Source organism: Neolamprologus multifasciatus, chromosome 22 (assembly GCF_963576455.1).
Source record: "Neolamprologus multifasciatus chromosome 22, fNeoMul1.2, whole genome shotgun sequence".
Classification (NCBI taxonomy): domain Eukaryota; kingdom Metazoa; phylum Chordata; class Actinopteri; order Cichliformes; family Cichlidae; genus Neolamprologus; species Neolamprologus multifasciatus.
In genome coordinates, this window is record NC_140459.1 from 24,850,467 (window position 1) to 24,868,639 (window position 18,173).

The 18,173-nt window shown below is 39.9% G+C and overlaps 1 protein-coding gene across 1 annotated transcript; it reads right to left on the reverse strand.

Moving 5' to 3' along the window:
* Positions 1-3,333: 3,333 nt before the first annotated feature.
* Positions 3,334-6,851, reverse strand: LOC146493566 (cholecystokinin-like). The gene is made up of 4 exons (XM_085149632.1): positions 6,726-6,851; positions 6,024-6,144; positions 5,789-5,944; positions 3,334-3,767 (listed from the first exon to the last, which is right to left on the reverse strand). The coding sequence occupies exons 2-4, from the start codon at positions 6,142-6,144 to the stop codon at positions 3,631-3,633; spliced, it is 414 nt and encodes a 137-aa protein (XP_085005758.1). The 5' UTR covers positions 6,726-6,851; the 3' UTR covers positions 3,334-3,630.
* Between the last annotated feature and the right edge of the window lie 11,322 nt (positions 6,852-18,173).

The window sequence follows — 18,173 nt, forward strand, 5'->3', positions numbered from 1 at the left end:
TTTCCTTCCCACTGTCACCAAGGTGCTGCTCAGAGAGGGTCATATGATTGTTGGGTTTTTCTCTGTATCTATGAAGCACCTTGAGGCGACTTTTGTTGTGATTTGGCGCTATATAAATAAAATTGAATTGAATCTTCTGCGTAGGATAACCTCTGTGTTCGCGTGATTATACAATGCTTGCAACGCACTTCTTTTTCCCTTTAACATGAGATTGATGTTATAGATTCTTTAACAAAATACTTATAAATAATCACTGTCCACCAAACTGTAGTGAAACTTGAAAGAGTGCAGTGCAAATGAGAAGTGAAACAAAAAAAGTGTCATGTTTTGTCGCTGTGACCAACAAATTCCAAAATATGCAACTTCTACTTTGAAGGCGAACATTCTCTGTTTTCAATTTGCGCTATACTTTTTACAGATTCAGTGCAGCTTTGCAAGTAGTTGGCAAGTGTTTGCAGACAGGTTGGCATCTTGCACGCATGCTATTACTGACTACGGCAACCTGCTTGTGAAAAAAGCAACTACAAGGAGGTTTTGGTGCAGCACCACATACCTCTTTGCGACCAGTTTCACATTAGAATCTGCCAGCAACCTCTACCAACCACTTGCCAACCTGTTGCAGAATAAAAACGTCTGCCTAGTTACCAGTGAGTCACTGACTGGTCTCTAGACCTATGGGCCCTCAGCAATTTCTTTTATTGTTAGCAACAACTCACAACGAGTCAGGTAATGCATATTTTCCAGATAGACACCGAAGTCCAATCTGGATGACAAACAATGGTCTGAACTACACAGGAGACTATGTTATTTAATTTAATTCAATTAAAATGCTCTAAAAGGCACTAACACTACAAACATGGTGGAAACATTCAGTTAGTGAAGATAACAGCAAGTACACAGCTGTCAGCTGACGCTAAAGCTGCCTATGTCAGAATGATGCTAACTAAAGCAGTCATTTTGCCATCTCCCAGTAATCAGGAGGAGTAGTTATTTTACAAAATCACCAGGGAGAAACCATCCATAGAGACCAATATTGTTTTTGTATGAGGTTGTAAACATGCTGTAAAGCTTGTAAAGCTGTGTATTTTAACATTTAACAGTCTCTGGGGATCGGCTCATTTTTAAGCCAGCTTCAAATGGCCACTAAAGGAGCTGCAGCAGTTCCAGCTGGCCGCTTAGTGAAAGTTTTTTTCCTGAAAACATGTGGCTGCAAACCAGTCATCTACTGCTATCACCTGCTAACATATCTTAGTTATCAAATTAGCTACACATTCTCCCAAAGACCAGAAATGGTGAGCATGGGCTCCAGTCTACAATTATATTTGATTTATTAGGGGACATCAAGTCTGAGTGAAGTGTACGCTATATATACTGTATTGCATATATAATTTATGCAATTAGCAGTAGTTTCTTACCATTTAGTTGTACTTGCTTACAGTGGATTAGTGTTATAATATTCTTGCAAGTGCAAGCAACTTTACTGCAGCAGGCCTTTATTCACACAGTTTCATCATGTGTATGAAAAAGAAGAAAAGTAGAGAGCAGTACAGTGATAGTCAGATGATAAAAGCATGTATTAGTAAAAGAGATGAGCCAATGTTTGCAGATACTGAGATCAGAAATGGTAATTCAGTGTTGGGGGGAATGATAGACCCCAGACTCCCAGCTTTGATTTACTCCACCCGTCACACCAAGGCCATGGCTACAGTCCAGTTGTGGTCTGTATTTTTATTCTTCAGGCAGAATCAGATAGTAATTGTCTTTCTCTATCACTAGTTCCAAGGGACTCACTTTCGGTACTTCATCCTGAAGGTTCAGCTTCACTAAAAATGCACTATAAATGAAAATAAACAGCTTGCTTGCAACAAATTAGTGCTTTTAGCTCAGTTTATGCTAATATTTAAACTTTGCTTTCTTATGCTCTGGCTCATGTACATTTTGCATACCTACTTTCATTTAATATTTTAATAACTTGTTTTTCTAAATATAAACAATTACACACTGACAACTGAAAATTTTAATGTTGCTTTTTAACCTTAAATAAAGATTTTCTCAAATGTTATTTCACATATGCAGCATTTAAAGTTGCAGTCAGTCATTTTTAAGGTTATTTAACAGAAAATATAATATAACATAATTATGTTATAGATATAACATAATTATGTATTACAACACATTGATGTGTTCTCATAAACTTAGAATCCATTAAAAATGCAAAGGAGAAGGCGCCAGTTAATGGAAGCCACCATGTTGTCCTGACTGGAATAGTGTATTAAGTTTGAGTTTTATTCAACTATCAACCTTTGGCTCTTTCAAAATGGAAAAGCTAAAATCCCCACTTCCTTTAAAGAACACTTGAAGCTAATGTAAAAAACCAGTCTTTCCCCACAGACTCCAGCGTTAGACTCCAGCCTTCAAGTATCACATTAACATGTTCAAAGCGATCTGGATCTCTATGGATAGTTTTCTCCTTTATAATACACAGGGAGTGATGTCTTATTAAAACTGTGGACTGACAGGCAAGGATATATAGATTAAGAGGCAGCTGTGGCAAATCAGTGCCTGCAATGTTTCACTCCACAAAGACTGGTCACTGAATTGGAGCACACCATAATTTCTTGAGGTGTTTGTGCCTTTTGAAGAACATCAGTTAGCAGTAGTCTCTGTGTTGCACATGTAGAGTTTATAGATGTTGATATTTAAAGTAGCTAGCGTTAACTGATGATGATAACTTGCTAACCTAAAGCAACTTCTGACTTCAAAATAAACTGCAGCAGCCAAAATGTTAAGGTTTCAGAATTGTGAGTCAACAAATCAGAGGGCAACTTCCATTTTTTATATACAGCCAGTGGTTTTATTACTTTAATCACCGGGACTCAAAATAAATGATAGCAGTTACAACATATAACTTTATTTAAATGAGGCAATAGGTTATTTTATTTAGGCAAATTAAGTAATTAAATGGTTCACTAGTATGCACTGTGGCCTCACAGCAAGAAGATCCTGGGTTCAAATGTGCCTTTTAAATGTTAATCCTAGATGTAGAAACACTTAAATAAAGTAGACCCTAACCCTGACTGGGATGTTTTATCTGCCACCTTTGATTTACAAGCCGTCTACTCTCACAAACTGTCACCAAAGTAAATATGTACTGAGTATTAGTCCATGCTTACGTTGTCATTTCGGCTCCTTGCTATATAAAAGAGTATGATTGCACTAGAAATGAAGTGTTTCAGATAATCTGGTTCTTCGGCACGCATGTTACGTAACAGCAGTTGAATGTGAATGGATCTACTTTAAGCAGCGTGCATTGGAAGAATACTTCTGCAGAGCGATAGTTTAAATCTTTATTTGGTTACTTTCCACAAGCCCTGACACCATCCGACTCCTTTCCACTTTGAATGATAAAGAAACCAGAGAAATCCAAAAAACGAACAAAGTTGGACAGTGAGAGCTTTTCTGCAAAATTTGGCATACTGTATGTATATTGCATTATTACAGTTTTACAAACAAATGTACAACAAATACATCATAAATAGACTCTTATTGTGAGACAGCTTGCGCAGGGTTTTTTTTCTTCTTTTTATCTTGTGCCCATATGGTGGTGGTGGTGTGAGCCATGACTTCCCCTTATGAGGAGTACTCGTACTCCTCTGCACTGCGGCGGCCGAAATCCATCCAGCCTAAGTAGTCCCTGTCTGCTATCCGGTGGTTGGCACTCGGTCCGACGCCTTTGCTGTTTGCCGTGGAGTTTCTGCGCACAGAACCTTGGAGGGGATGAGGGAAAAAAGCGTGGGTGAAATTAGTATTCCTCTGAGTGAGGAGAGCATGAGAGAAGCTGAGAACTTCTCTGCTGTGAAATCTTACTTTTGATTTCTTATTTTGCATAGAGACGCTCTGATTTTCAAAGTAAGAGACATGAATCAGACTTTTAATTCCGCGAGAAGCTTGAGCAGGGCAGAGAGGTTTTTAGCACATGCAGGAAATTTAAAAATGTGGGAAACGCTGACGCAAATAAGTGCTCTCAACCAAGCAGTTTATAGACTCTGCACAAAAGCTCATTTTCAGGGATTTATCTTTTGAATATCTAAATTTGCATCTCTTTTCCAACTTTTTAAGGCACATTTTGTGCACTTAAGGGCACTTTGGCAGTTAGCTGTGTTCATTACCAGCTTACAGCTTATTTTAATTCTTTATTTGTGCCTTCTGGAAGAAAAAGTGCGCACAATATTCAAAAGCTGGCTCTCCGCACTGAGGATATTTGGCTGGTGAGCTGGGCTTTGAAAAATGTTCTCATCTTCGCTTCATTTTGTGATCGCTCTGCGGTAAACTGGGTGGCTTTTGGGCATTTTAATTGCCCGGTAGTGATTCTGAGCTCACATCGTCATTATTTCTCTCTCTCTCTCTCTCTCTCTCTCTCTCTCTCACACACACACACACACACACACACACACACACACACACACACACTAAAGACACAGCTGAAGTTTAGCCTGACAGCGTGCCATTAGCCTCCCTTCCTGTGTGTCATGATCGCTGTATCAGTGCATGTGTGCAGAAATTTGTGTGTGCTTTGCAGTGAAATGACCACACACACGCACACACACACACACACACACACACAGATCTTGTAGAACACGTCTGCTTCCGATCTTTTGATTTCTGTTCCAAGTGAACTGGAGCAGAACTGCTCTCCATTTGGTAATCAATTGCACGCTCGCAGAGATGGAGTTTTTTTTCCACCCACATCCTCCTACACAACACACACACACACGCACACGGCGGCATGCACATGCATACACACTGCGTTTCAACTCCCTGGCGTGCTGAGAAGATTGGCTGCAGAAAGACTCGATAACGACACCTCCCACACCAAAACATGCAAGTGAACAGCATGCACATGAGCACAGACACCCACAATCGCACACGCACGATTAGCAGAAACACACATTCCCCGAGGCATTACATATGAGTTTCACAGCGCCCTCTGACATTTTAGAGTATTCACTGTCTGGCCCAACGCTTTCTGAGTCTGGGGAACTTTTATAATCGATATTACACAACAGCAAAGTAAAAATACGGCTGTAACTCAAATACCTATTTGTGTTTTATTTAAGCTGAAAAAATGAGCTAAAGAACGGGGTAAAAACAAAATTCAGATTTCTCACTAAAGCCACTGATGCCAAAATAAAAGATTTCACTGTCCATCTGTACCTCTGCAAAATGTTTCAGTCTGTACAAACTGTCCTACAAAGAGACACGCAAGGAGTCAGTTTCAGTATCTGGACGCCAAGTGGAAAAGTCTGATTCTGACAGTGTGTCTGTGCATGTGTGTGTGTTTTCCCCTGTCCGGTCAGCTGTCCGAGAGACGTGAGTGCTGGACGTTATAATCTACGACAGGGTCGAGGGTTTGTTTCCTTAGCAAAAAAAAAGGAAAAAAAGTGATGTGAAGTCAGATAGGGGGAAAACAAAAGTGAAATAAGATGGTATGAGGCAAGTGGCCGGAAGGCTCTACACACTAATACGTGCTCTTTCAAACCACAAAAGCTTTTCAGAGCCACTAATTCATTTTACAAAGCTGGTTGTGCACTAATTCCCGTAATTAGTATGACTGAGGGGAGTGGGAAGGCAGGAAAAAGCACTGCACTCCAAATACTACTGTTGCCAGATGTTTTTCGTTTCACACTCACATGCACACAGACACTTCTCTAAACACATATATCATTTAAGGCTGCAGGTATGGAAAGGATGCCACCCAAATCCACATTCCTCACACTCACTAACACACCTTTCCTGGAGGAGATGAGTCTAGCGAGCAGCTCACTGAGATTGGCCCGGGAGTCTGCATCCTCCTCAGCCAGAGGAAGAGCTTTCAGCTGGGGGGCAGAGCGCCTGTGTCGGAGGTGGAGATCTCCCAAGGTGTGGGTGTCAGCCTCAAGGAGAGCTGCTCAAAACAGGCAAGAAAAGCACGAGTCAGGCACAAAAACTCACTGTGATGGCGAGAAACGTGTCGCAACTTTTACCTTCAGAGAGAGCGGAGATGGGGCGCTGGCCCTCGTCTAATGGCTGGGAGGAGAAGGGGAGCCCCAAACAGCTCGCACACAGGACTGCCAGCACGACACACACACACAGCCCAGCATTCATCTGAGAGCGGTGGGAGAGGAGCAAACAGAAGTTTAATGAGAAGGAGTCAGAGATGCAGTCCAGAGTGAGAAACGACAGCTTGGACCATCTGCCAGACAAGCGCTCCTTCACAACTAATAATTACTCTGACTCAACACGTTAATGAGGGCAGCATATTAACATATTAACACAGTCACCCGCGCGCAACACGCTCTGGCCACATTAGATAACTGAGGGTAGATATCACGAATGAAGCTTCACCAGGTGGAAGTGACTTGATTTTTATTGCAGACAAAAATGTCCATTTTGATTTTGGGAAACATCTCTGGAATTTGTTTTATGAATTCGTGTCAAATCATATTAATCAAATTGTATATATAAGGAGGGAGCATGTGTAGCTTTCAAAGAATTAAAGCTTAGCACAAAAATATCAGATTCTATCCTCTGTACCTCACTTTTTGTCTGTTTTAGAAAAGACTCTGTGTTTGAATTTTGAAATGATTATAAAGAAAACAAAAGAATAATAAAAAAGAAGGAAATTCTTAGTTTAACAATCCTGATAAAAGCCTCAAATCACCTGCCACAAAGCAAATAAAGCTTACCTTGAGAAAAGATCTTCAGCGCGTTATAGGAGTGTGTGAGAGTGAGAGCACTTCTGCGCTGAGTGGGAAGGATGCCCCTTTTATACTCCCTGCTCAGCGCCCTCAGAGTGTGTGTCTGCGTGTGCATGATTTGCCTTGAGTGTGCATCCTGTGTATCCCTCTGAATGTTTGAGAGCCGTGCGCAAGCGTGCTCATTACAGTGATACAACGGAGAGCTTCGCTTTTATTGTTTGTTAGCTTATCATAAAACTCCACGTCAAGAGCTGCCTGTTTCACATCCAGTGACACTGCGTTATATGTGTGTGTGTGTGTGTGTGTGTGTGTGTGTGCGTGTGTTTAATCGTGAACGTATCTGTGAACATTGTAAACGACATTAAATCATTCTGATCTGAAGTAAAGCCTCAAACTGCTATTTAAATGTTGAGAAGTTTTACAGTATCCATGTAGGAAAATCGAGGACATTCATAATGCATGTGTGTGTGTGTGTGCACACGTGCATGTGTGTGTGTGTGTGTGTGAGGAGGGGCCGTTTGGCCAGGCATGCGTAGGTGTGAGTGTTTGTGCACACCCACATATGTGTTAGATGTCAGTGGCTGCTTAAAAAGTGGGCGGAAGCACAAATGAGAATCTTCGGTTTTGCTCATTTAACAGTTGACCGATCTTGAAGTGAGACATCCTCACCATCCACCTGCTGTCTCTCTCCCCCCCACCCTCTCTGCTTCTCTAACCACGCAGGATTAACCCGCCTCATTGATCATGCAGGTGCAAATTGGTTGATTGCTATTGATCAGCTGTTATGGGTTAACAGTTTTATTAATCAGGCTGATTTTCCCGATGCTGGTGGACGACTTAGAGCGCCGGGGCTCTTCTTACCTGCTGAGATAACGTAGCGTCAATAAGGCTGTTAAATAAGGTTAAAGTGAACAATGGAACTTCACAAGAGGAACGCAGACGTCCTTTTCTCACAAATAGACTAATTAGGAGAAACATAAGTGGCGGGTCTGAAATGGAGAGGACGTTGAAGCTGTATTTGAGCAATGTTTCAAAGCAGCTCCAGTTTACAGTATGCTTACATCTCCATGAAATATGGATTAATTGCTTATTTGCTGTCAAATAAGTGAAAAACAATCACAATTCCAAGATTCTTTGAGGGGTTTCTGTTAAAAGCAATAACTGTTCTTTATTGCTTTTAACTTCTTTACCTTGCTTTTTTTTGCCAGTGCAGATGAAAAATCTCTTTAAAGACACCATCCACTGTTTAAAAGATGAAGATTTTAAATGTACACCTATATACATTTATTTATTTATTTAATAAATAAATAAATGAGGCGCCTCTGTCAGTCTGCCCCAGGGCAGCTGTGGCTACAATGTAGCTTGCCGTCACCAGTGTGTGAATGTGTGTGTGAATGGGTGAATGACTGAATGTAGTGTAAAGCGCTTTGGGGTCCTTAGGGACTGAGTAAAGCGCTATACAAATGCAGGCCATTTACCATTTACCATTTATTTTAACCTGTCCTGTCCAGAAGTTGTACTGCCAGACATATATAAAGACAGTGAGAGTTAGCTGCAAGTCACAAATAGAAGCTGTATTAATGGTGTGACCCTGTAACAGAGAGATTAGAAAATTGCTGCAGTTTTTCTCACACATTTAATACCATGTTTGAATTAATATTTTTGCATTAGCAAAGTGGAAAGGTTTGTAAAATATGCAAAGCTGCACCAGATGAAAGCTTACATCGTCAGTGTTTAATATGAAAGAGGTCACTCGCAGTGTCAAAGACCCAGGAGGAAATAAATATGTCATCAGTACCAGTATTCATTTCACTGTATCCTGTGTGCTTTAAATAATTACATATTAGTCATAAAAGTCTTCCTTCTCTCACCAAATATATAAATATCACCCTGCAGAGTAAATTTCTACATATCAAACTTAGAAAACAGTCCACTTTGACGATGCACTCTTTCTGCTTTTTGCAGAACATCACCTGCAGCGAGTTGCCTCCCTTTAACCCACATCTGCATCTCTAAACAGAGGAGGACTAAAGTGCTCGATTTACTGAGATCAGCTGCAAACTTCTGGAGTTGGAGAGTCAATAAATACGTGAAAATGACTCGCTCAGTCTAATGGAGCCCGAGTTCCAGCTGTGACTGATTAAGTGAATGGCGGACAGGTTAAGGTTTATCTTTTCACTAAGCAGGGTGGCAGCTCCTCTATATCAGCTCATCACAGCAGCTGTACTATCATTTGCAGAGCCAACAAACTGTGCGGGTAATTTCTTCAGAGACACTCTTTATAACACGGTTTTCTACCTGGAGAATGTTGCAAGAACTATAGCTAACAGAAGAAGCTGCACACTCTGAAACGCCAGTGCTTGGTAGCTTAATAAAAAGCTGAATAAATCTAAATCATCATCATCTGCTGAAATCCCAAGAGAGTTCCTGGTTTTAGTGTTGTTTCTGTAAACTGTTTTAAGATATAAATACTGATCCCCACCAGGAATGAAACTGGTTTAACAGATGAACAGATGTAGCCCAACACCCCCAATAAATCCCACCATGGACGTAGCTATCATGATGCTACCTATTGGTTTTGGATTGAGCATTTTGAACCCCCAGAGTTAGCATTTTAGTTAGTTAGCTGCCACGTTGGTTGTATCTGGTTGAACAGGTGCAGTGCTAACATATCAGCTAGCTAGCTTTAGTAAGCTACCTTACCAAGCTTGTTAGTGACCCTGAATTGGATAAACAAAAAAATGGCCAGATGGAACCAAAAGCTAGTGGTTTCCTTGCTTTTGGTCAGTGGCTTAGTAAGCTAGCTTACTAAGCTTGCTAGTAAGCGAGATGCATCCATACACAATGCAACACACAAACACAGATACCCAAATCTCCCACACTGGAGCACACACTTCTTAGAGGGGCCATTAACTATATTAACCATGGAGCCATCAATATTATTTGTCTTAACTGCATTAATAATGCACCAAAATGAAGAGTAAAAACTGGCCTCACATTTGTCAGATGGACATTAATATGAATCTAAGTAAATGTCAGAAATCCAATGTAGCTGCTGGATGTGTAAAAAAGTCATTATTCAGCACCAACTGCTGGGATATTTCTCAGTGTTTTCTGCTTTCATCTGTTGCACACTTGGATTAAGATGAATCAAAACCAGTGTAGCTTTGTGAGTTTCGCCTTTACTGATGCAAATGTATAGACATAGAGCAACATTACACATTTGTACAATCTCTCACAGCTCTTTTAGGCGCACTGCCTTTTGGTTAGTCTTTAAACTCAAAACACTAATACTTCTTACAGTACATCAATGAAATAAACATAAACAAAAAAGTGTGATTCAGCAGTCTTCATCTTCCCAGTACAGCTATAGATCCACAAAAGCACCACGAGGTTTCCACACAAACTAATGAATTAGCTCTTTCTTGTCCTTACACATCAATGCCCCCAAGCAGCCAAAAAAAAATCTGATTTTATGTTTTATATAATTTGCATTAGATATCATAACCTCACCAGGTTGTATAACTGCTGTAAACTGTTTACTGACATCATAAAAAAATTATGGTACTACACTGAGAACCACTGTAGTTAAAAGAAGATTGATTTTTCCATGTACTGTAATATTATCTAATCTATGTGGCAACATGATTTCATTTTGGGACATCCAGAACCTTTTCTTGTGCACACATGGATTTCATAAGGCGGCGAGAAGCCAGCACTGAACATCAGGCATCAGTGGCAACATGTACAACACTGATTAAGTTACATACAGCATGGGGATGGAGAGTGTGTGTGTGTGTGTGTGTGGAGGTAAGTAAGTAAAATCAAATATTTATTTGTATATCACTTTCAAGATCAATATAACAACGAAATGCTAGAACATAATTACAAAAGGCTCTAGCCTCCTCGTGACCCTGAGTTGGATAAACAGAAGAAAATAGATGGATTGACCAAAAGCTAGTGCGTTCCTTGCTTTTGGTCGGTGGGTTGTAAAGTGGCTTGCATTTGCACAGTAACTGTGGACAGGCTATATGTCTGTGAAGGTTCTCAGTCATCCAGGTCATCGTAGTCAAAGGAGCTTGGAAAGAAAAGCGTCTGGACTTCTTTAAGTTGCTTGAAGGCGTTTCACCTCTCATCCGAGAAGCTTCTTCAGTTCTCTGAACTTAGACTGTGGCCAGGCTAAAGCAGCCAAAGTAAAGCACCTTATATCACTTGTGTAAATTTGCACCATCAGCTGATGTGTCCTAGCACTGACTGCAGCCGAGCTTGACGTTGTATCTTCCAAGAACTAACACCACACTTGATGACCATCTCAATCCAATTAAGCCAGCACTTCTGGCTGCCACTTGCAAAGCTGCCTTTAAAACATTGAGCCAGACTCCCAGCCACCACACAGGAACAATGAGTCTCTGCCAATCACATCACCTCCCCCTGACATTTTTTCTATTTTCACATTCATGCTTTTGTTTCACTCTGCTCGTCTTTTCCACTCACTGAAGATCACTGAGACATTTTCACCAGGCACCATCAGAAGGCATGAGTGTAGGAGGTGAGGCTACGGTCGTTCAAATTAGAATTAATTAACCATGCGGTGTGGGAGGCGTGCATGTTTGTCTCAGGCACTTGCTTTTGGGCGTCTCTTCTTCGGCTGTGTATGTGTGTTTGGGATGTGGACAGACGAGATGGCAGCCAAGAGGCAACCTGTTGCTCTCACTCTCAGTTTTTAGTGGAAGTGAGCAAAAAGCCTGCACTCCAAGAGCTGAGCATCTATCTGCAGCACACATCTGGCCTGACAGGCGGGTTTTAATGCTTCCAATGAAGAATTTAACTGATGACGCTGAAGGAGATTTCCAGAAGTAACTATTCTTAAAGCGCGTAATTATAGAGACAACTGGCAGAGACCCCTCGCTGAGGGGTTTGCTACAGCTTTGGTATACAGTTAGTAAACACTAAATAATGCATAGATCTATTAATGCATCTGTCTCAGTAGCATTGTGCTCCACTCAAACAAGCGTCTTAGAGCAGTCACGATTAAATGGCTTACATATTTACGTGTTTTATTATGCAAGTTTTAATTGATTGATTTTGAAGATGTCAGCAAAAATAATATAATACAAATAGCCAATAGAAATACGGCACAATTTACATACTGAAAAAGGAGTAGGACAAAATATAAACTTATGCAATCTTATGCCTTTCAATGTTATTTGGTAATTATTATCTCAGTGTCCACATAATATCTATATGTACACACAGATATACACACATAAACAAAAGAAAAACTGCAACATGTAAACATTTTGAAAATATTTTGTTTTTTCTGTGCAGTCACTCCACGGTGATGTAGATGCTTGAAGGCATTTCTTCTGCATTTCTTCACTTCCCAATTATAGTGGCTTCCAGGCTAAAATGGCTTTCTGTTGATTGACTGGACATTGTTATTATGCTATACTTGCCACAGTCACAGCCTTAATCTGTCAGGGTGTGGTGTGGAGAGGACACAAATGCAGGAAATCCGCCAAACAAAAGAAATGAAAAGGTGTCTTTTATTTAGCTTATTGTATAAATCCCCCACAAAAAAAGACAAACTAGGACAAACACTGGAGATGAACCAATGATCTGACAAAGGGGGGACTCAGAGAGGGAACACAAGAGGTTTCCACAGGTGGAAACAATTAGGGAGAAAGCAAAAGGTAGACAAGTAGTACAAAATGAAACAAGATGTAAGGAAACCAAGAAAGGAAACCACTGAAAGACAAATAAATAAAACAGGAACCGAAATTCAATGACATCACAAAAGCCGAAGACCATAGCATAGCCAGACAGCAGGAAAATACACTCTGGATGAATGACGCACTCCTGCACCTCACATGTTTTTAAACAATTCAGGGATGTCAAACTCATTTTACACCTTGGGCCACATACTTTGATCTGTCAATGTCAGAGGTGGGAAGAATTTTTAGGTATCTGTACTTTACTTAAGTATTTATTTTTACACCCTATATTTTAACTCAAATATCTGTACTTTCTACTTCTAACAAAACAGACTTTAGGTTCATCTATAGGGTTTATACGGCCGGAAGGACTGCAGGTGTCCATAAGTTATGTTTGAGGAACTTCAGATTCTAGCTAGTGCTGCAGAAGAGCAGGATGCATGAAGGGAATGACATAATTCAAGGGGCAGGTAATTTCAAATTCAACATTTCCAACAGCTCAAATGTTGCAAGAAAATCCTGGTAGTTTTGTCCAGGATAAACAATTTAGTTTGCATCAATGTGGTAAATGTATAGTAAAGCAGCAGTCCACAACCTTTTTTGCGCCACGGACCAGTTTAATGTCCGAAAATATTTTCACGGACCGGCCTTTAAGGTGTCGCGGATAAATACAACAAAATAAAATGATACGACCAAGACAAAATCTGTGTTTTTTTTGTAAATATAATAATAAACGTGAATTCACTGTGTAATTGTGCAACTTTATTAGCAGTGACCTCCTGAAATGCGTCAACAACATTAAGAGTAACATCCTCCTCTCTACCCCTTAATGCTCTCTGGTCGCTATAGTAACGCGTAAATATTTCTTTCAAAATAAGACAGAGTTAATAATAAAAACCCTGAAAACCATAAATTTCACGAGCGAGCTTCCACTTTTGCAGCCGGTACCAAACGACTCACGGCCCTGGGGTTGGGGACTGCTGTAGTATAGCACAGTGTGTGGCGCGCAGCAGCTGTGGTGCTCATGGTCAGAGTTAGGTTAAAGGGGAGCAGAAATAATTTGCATTTCAGATAATGACACTTAGAATCCGTAATGAATATCAACTTTACACCAACTGTATACAGTCTAGTATAAAGACTATAACAGAGAGCAGCAGGTCAGCTGATCACAACATGCACATTCATTAGAATTTAGATTCGTATATTTGCATTCTCATGTAATATTATTTTATTATTATATTAAAATGTAGCACATAGTTCAGTTACCTTTGTACCAAAATGGTAGGTAGAATTGTCCTTCAGAGAGCTACTTTTTACTTTCTTACTTTGACTACCTTTCAGAGCCTGTTACGTTTTCACTTCTGCTTGAGTGAAGAAGTTGTATTGTTTAAGAAAAGCATCTGTACTTCTACTTAAGTACAGAAAGTCTGTGCTTTAGCCACCTCTAGTCACTGTAAATAAGTTTAACTACACATTTAATCGCTCAGCTATCCTAATATAAGACAAAGAATTTCAACAGTACAGTTTTTCTACATGATACAGAAATACTGCTCTAATAAATAAATCTGTCAGCACGACTCTCTGAGCTTAAGTAGTAAGAAATTACTGTGTAAAGTTACAGAAAGGTTCAGGTACCTCATGGCACAGACAGTCTTGTAATTATAAAACAGAAAGTTTTTGTTAATTTGCACAATGATCCACATAACACAAACAGCAGATAGGGGAAAACATGAACTTTCCCGTTATTTAATTGTTAATCTATTACTTAATTACTTTGGTGTCGTATAAATTGCCATGGGGGAGGTCTTTATCAGTAGAAAAAGCTGTAAAACTGCTGTAAACATTTTCCAAAACCGTCCAGTGTACCCGATAAGAATCTGTGCAGGGAAGATTCTGGCCTGCAGGCCTTCGGTTTGACCCCCCTGGTTTAAATGCAATGGTGCATGGTAAAATCTGACTGTTTTCATTTCACATTTCTCATCCCACGTAGACTTTTAAACCAGAAATCTTCAATTAAAATGAAAACATGAGTTTGCATGCAATTACAGATTCTAACAATGTAGGCATGAGCATAAAAATGATGCTCCACTCATCATGATATGAACCATTTCTACACAGGTATATACATGCAGTATTAAGTTTTGTTTGAGAGGCTATGAGCTGAGTAAAAATAACCAAAACAAATATTAAACTATATTTAGTAACACTGCTTTGCTGTTGCCATGATCATGACAAACTGGAGTTATTTGTTTGCATAATTAAGGTCTAAACAAGTAAAGAGAGGTCATTCGAATACAAAAAAGGATAATGATTTGTTCTAGAAAACAGATGAACCCCACCTTTAGCTCCCTAAAAATAACTATTCCAACTGTACGTAACCAGAGCAACGGTACTAATGCCTGACATAACAAGCCATTTCCAAGTTCTTCAACAAACACACTCAAGCTGAGGCACTATCAGAGGTAAAAATGTTCCAGATTTTTCTACAGTTACATGATCAATGTAGTTGTTCTCCCAGGTGTTACAATCAAGCTCAGCATTCATACACCGACCAAACCAAGAAGTCCAGGCTCTTGATCTTTTTTGATAAGATAAAAGAGCAAAAAACAAGTTCATCCGAACAATGCTGCAGCTCTTTACACAGAAACATAACTTTCACATTTGAATGGTATGCTTTAAAGGTACAGTCAATCAATTTTTGAGTTTATTCATTAGGGGGAAAGATATTGTACTGATAAATATGCATTGGTTACATGTCTTCTCATACTTAAAGTAAACCCATTAAAAATAAATAGGTGTGAGTGGCAGTTTATGGAAACAGCCATGTTGAATACAGTGGCCTAATGGCATTTTATGGACATGCCTAGAGACTAGCCATCTACACTACTAGTCAAAACTTTTTGTGTTCATTTTTGTTTTATTTTAAAAAAAAAAAAGAAAGAAAGAAAAATAAAGGTTAGGTCATTGTGTCTTGATTTATGCTCAATCATCCGGGCAGTAAATCCCAAAGGTTGATTCTGTTCATCTGGACGCAACGTTTTCAGTGGGAGAAACATTTCGTCAATCATCCAAGTGACTTCTTCAGTCTCAGCTGACTGCAGGTTTCCACAACCTTCCCAAGTTAGAAATGATGTGGCACATGCGTTACACTACAAATTTAAATCCAGCTGTTTTTTCGCAGCGTGCTCGATGTGTAAAGGCGTAAGTCTTGTTCCAGACTGTGTTATCTGTCATAGCCATGTATAATCCTATTTGACTGATGAGTCACAGCGACTCATCTTTTATGCTTTTTGCAATAAACATTTCGATAAATAACGAATAATGGTAATTGTCTTGCACAACAGCAGATGACACTACATATCCAGTGCTTGTCATCAGCTCTCAGTAAGCCTTTGTGTGTTATGACGTAAAGCTACAACCTCAGTTCAAGTGCAGAGCAACACAACAGTGTAGCAACCACCCACTGGTGTATACCCGGAGGTTTGCTCTGAAACAGTTTAAGCACACATACTTTTACATTATGGATGAATGCTCTGTGCTGATACTGAGGTGGTCCAGCAGCACTCGAGTCCCAATGAATTCAGTTTCAAGTGCAGTATGAAAAAGACACCTGGGCACTCGGCTGCATTTAGACAAGGAAGGAGCCCCCGCGCTCCCTTTTACACACCTACACAAGCAGACGCGCATACCTGGAAGGAAATCATCCAATCCTGCATCCATTATAAACTCAAAAAGGAATAGTAAAAACTCATTTCTCAGCATCCTTATACAGATCTCGGTTTCTTTCAATCTCATTGTTAGCTTACCATACACGGACCATATATCCAAATCAATTCTTTTATAGAAATCTAGTGAAAAAAACTGGAAACATTATTAAAACAGAGATTTTATTCATCCCTTTGCTGGACGTTTAGGATTCATTTCTACACATGAAGCTTTTCCATTTTCCTTCGCGGGCCGTAGGCAACGTCTCGTGTGAATGAATCTCCCAGGAGATCGAGCACCAGCACGGACAGGACAGGGAGGCCAATTACACCCTGCTTCCCATCAATTGTTCTGACACATGGGTTGATGAGACTGAACTCGTCTCACCGCAGCAATGGACCCACTATGATGGACATGCTCACACATATTATCACGTGCAAATTGCTCAGAAATTCTTCCTGTTAAGCTTTTTCTTTCTTTCTTTTGGTCCACGTTATTCCTCCAGTCTCATATGACGGAGATGGGAATGTATTAGGTGGAAGAAATTAAACCGACGACAGGAGTGAAAAGAGAGGAAACAGATAGCAGACAAAAGGAAGAGGCTCAGATTAAAAAACAAAAAACAAAACAAGAGGAAGGAATCATTAACAGCAGGTATAGTTTAGCTGTTATTTAAAAGATGTTCAGGTGGTCAATAGTATGGATTCACTTTAATGAAAACATTGTTTCACCTGCTTTTTGAAAAGCCTCTTTGTTGCCAGAGCTTAAGGCAGCTCGTGGCTTCCAGGAGCATCTGCGCTTTCATTTTTCCACTTTTCACATTTCATGATAAGCTCATCTGTTAACACATTGTTCCAGCAGCACATAGTCGGTCCTCTGAGATTTGTAGTAAATGAGCCTTTTTCTTCATATTTAACTTCGAAACGCCGGTGGTTATCAGTCTATGTAGAGTAGACTCGGTGTGGGTTGTGTTTTGCATGTTTCATTTACATACAAATAAAAGGCATTATATTTTGCATTCACTGAGAAGACTATGTTTTCTCTCAGTCTAAAGATTCAAATTAGCTTTGTATTTGCTAAATTGCATCTCATCAGCTCGGGACTAATTTGTGAATGTCACAAAAACCAAGCCAACTCCAGCGAGCTGGCAGACTCTTGCTTCTATTTGGTAGTCCAAACATGCGAAATTTACATCATCTCCAGCCAAATAAGCCGTGGTAGCGTACCCATGTGGTTCTCTACAATGAGCATGCACTGAATGATCAGCTCCATCAAAACATGCATGATTTGGCACATAAGCTTTTTTTTTTTTAAACAACACTACTGCTCCTGCTATGTTCCCGTAGCTCCATTGAAAGAACTTACGGTTTTACTGCTTGAGGTTAATAAGAAAAGGTACAGTACAAACATGTAGTCCAACTTATAATAATGCAACATGAGAAAATATCTGATCAACCTAAAATTCAGATTAAAAAAACAAAGAAAAAAAGACACATGAGAAGAAACACTGTGGAAAAAAGCGAGAAATTAATAATACCTAATGATTCAAGAGAGTGACATATAAACTTAAGGTGAGTGATGAAGACACTCAGTGCATCATGGGAAGCCCCCAAGCCTAGGACTATTGCAGCGTAACTAAAGAAGGATTCAGGGTCACCTGTTCCAGCCCTAACTGTAAGCTCCATGAAAAAGCAAAGTTTTAAGCCTAATCTTAAAAGTAGAGATAGTGTCTGTCTCCCAAATCCAAACTTGGAGCTGGTTCCACAGAAGAGGGGCCTGAAAACTGAAGGCTCTGCCTCCCATTCTACTTTTAAATACTCCAGGAAGCACAAAAACAGCAACGTCCTCTAATGAGGTGATACGGTGCTATGACTTTGTATGTGAGGAGAAGGATTTTACATTTGATTCTGAATTTAACAGGGAGGTTTTAGGACATCCTGATCATAATGAACAACAATAAGCATCACTCTGAGACAGGAAGTTTCTAATTTTAGAGACTGCACAAATGCAGCAGTCC

Excerpts from the sequence above, each read along its gene's own strand:
- LOC146493566 (XM_085149632.1), bottom strand. The coding sequence starts at position 6,144 with ATGAATGCTGGGCTGTGTGTGTGTGTCGTGCTGGCAGTCCTGTGTGCG. Across the intron at positions 5,945-6,023 it reads CATCTCCGCTCTCTCTGAAG|CTCTCCTTGAGGCTGACACC; the intron begins GTAAAAGTTGCG and ends TGTTTTGAGCAG. Across the intron at positions 3,768-5,788 it reads ACTCATCTCCTCCAGGAAAG|GTTCTGTGCGCAGAAACTCC; the intron begins GTGTGTTAGTGA and ends ATCCCCTCCAAG.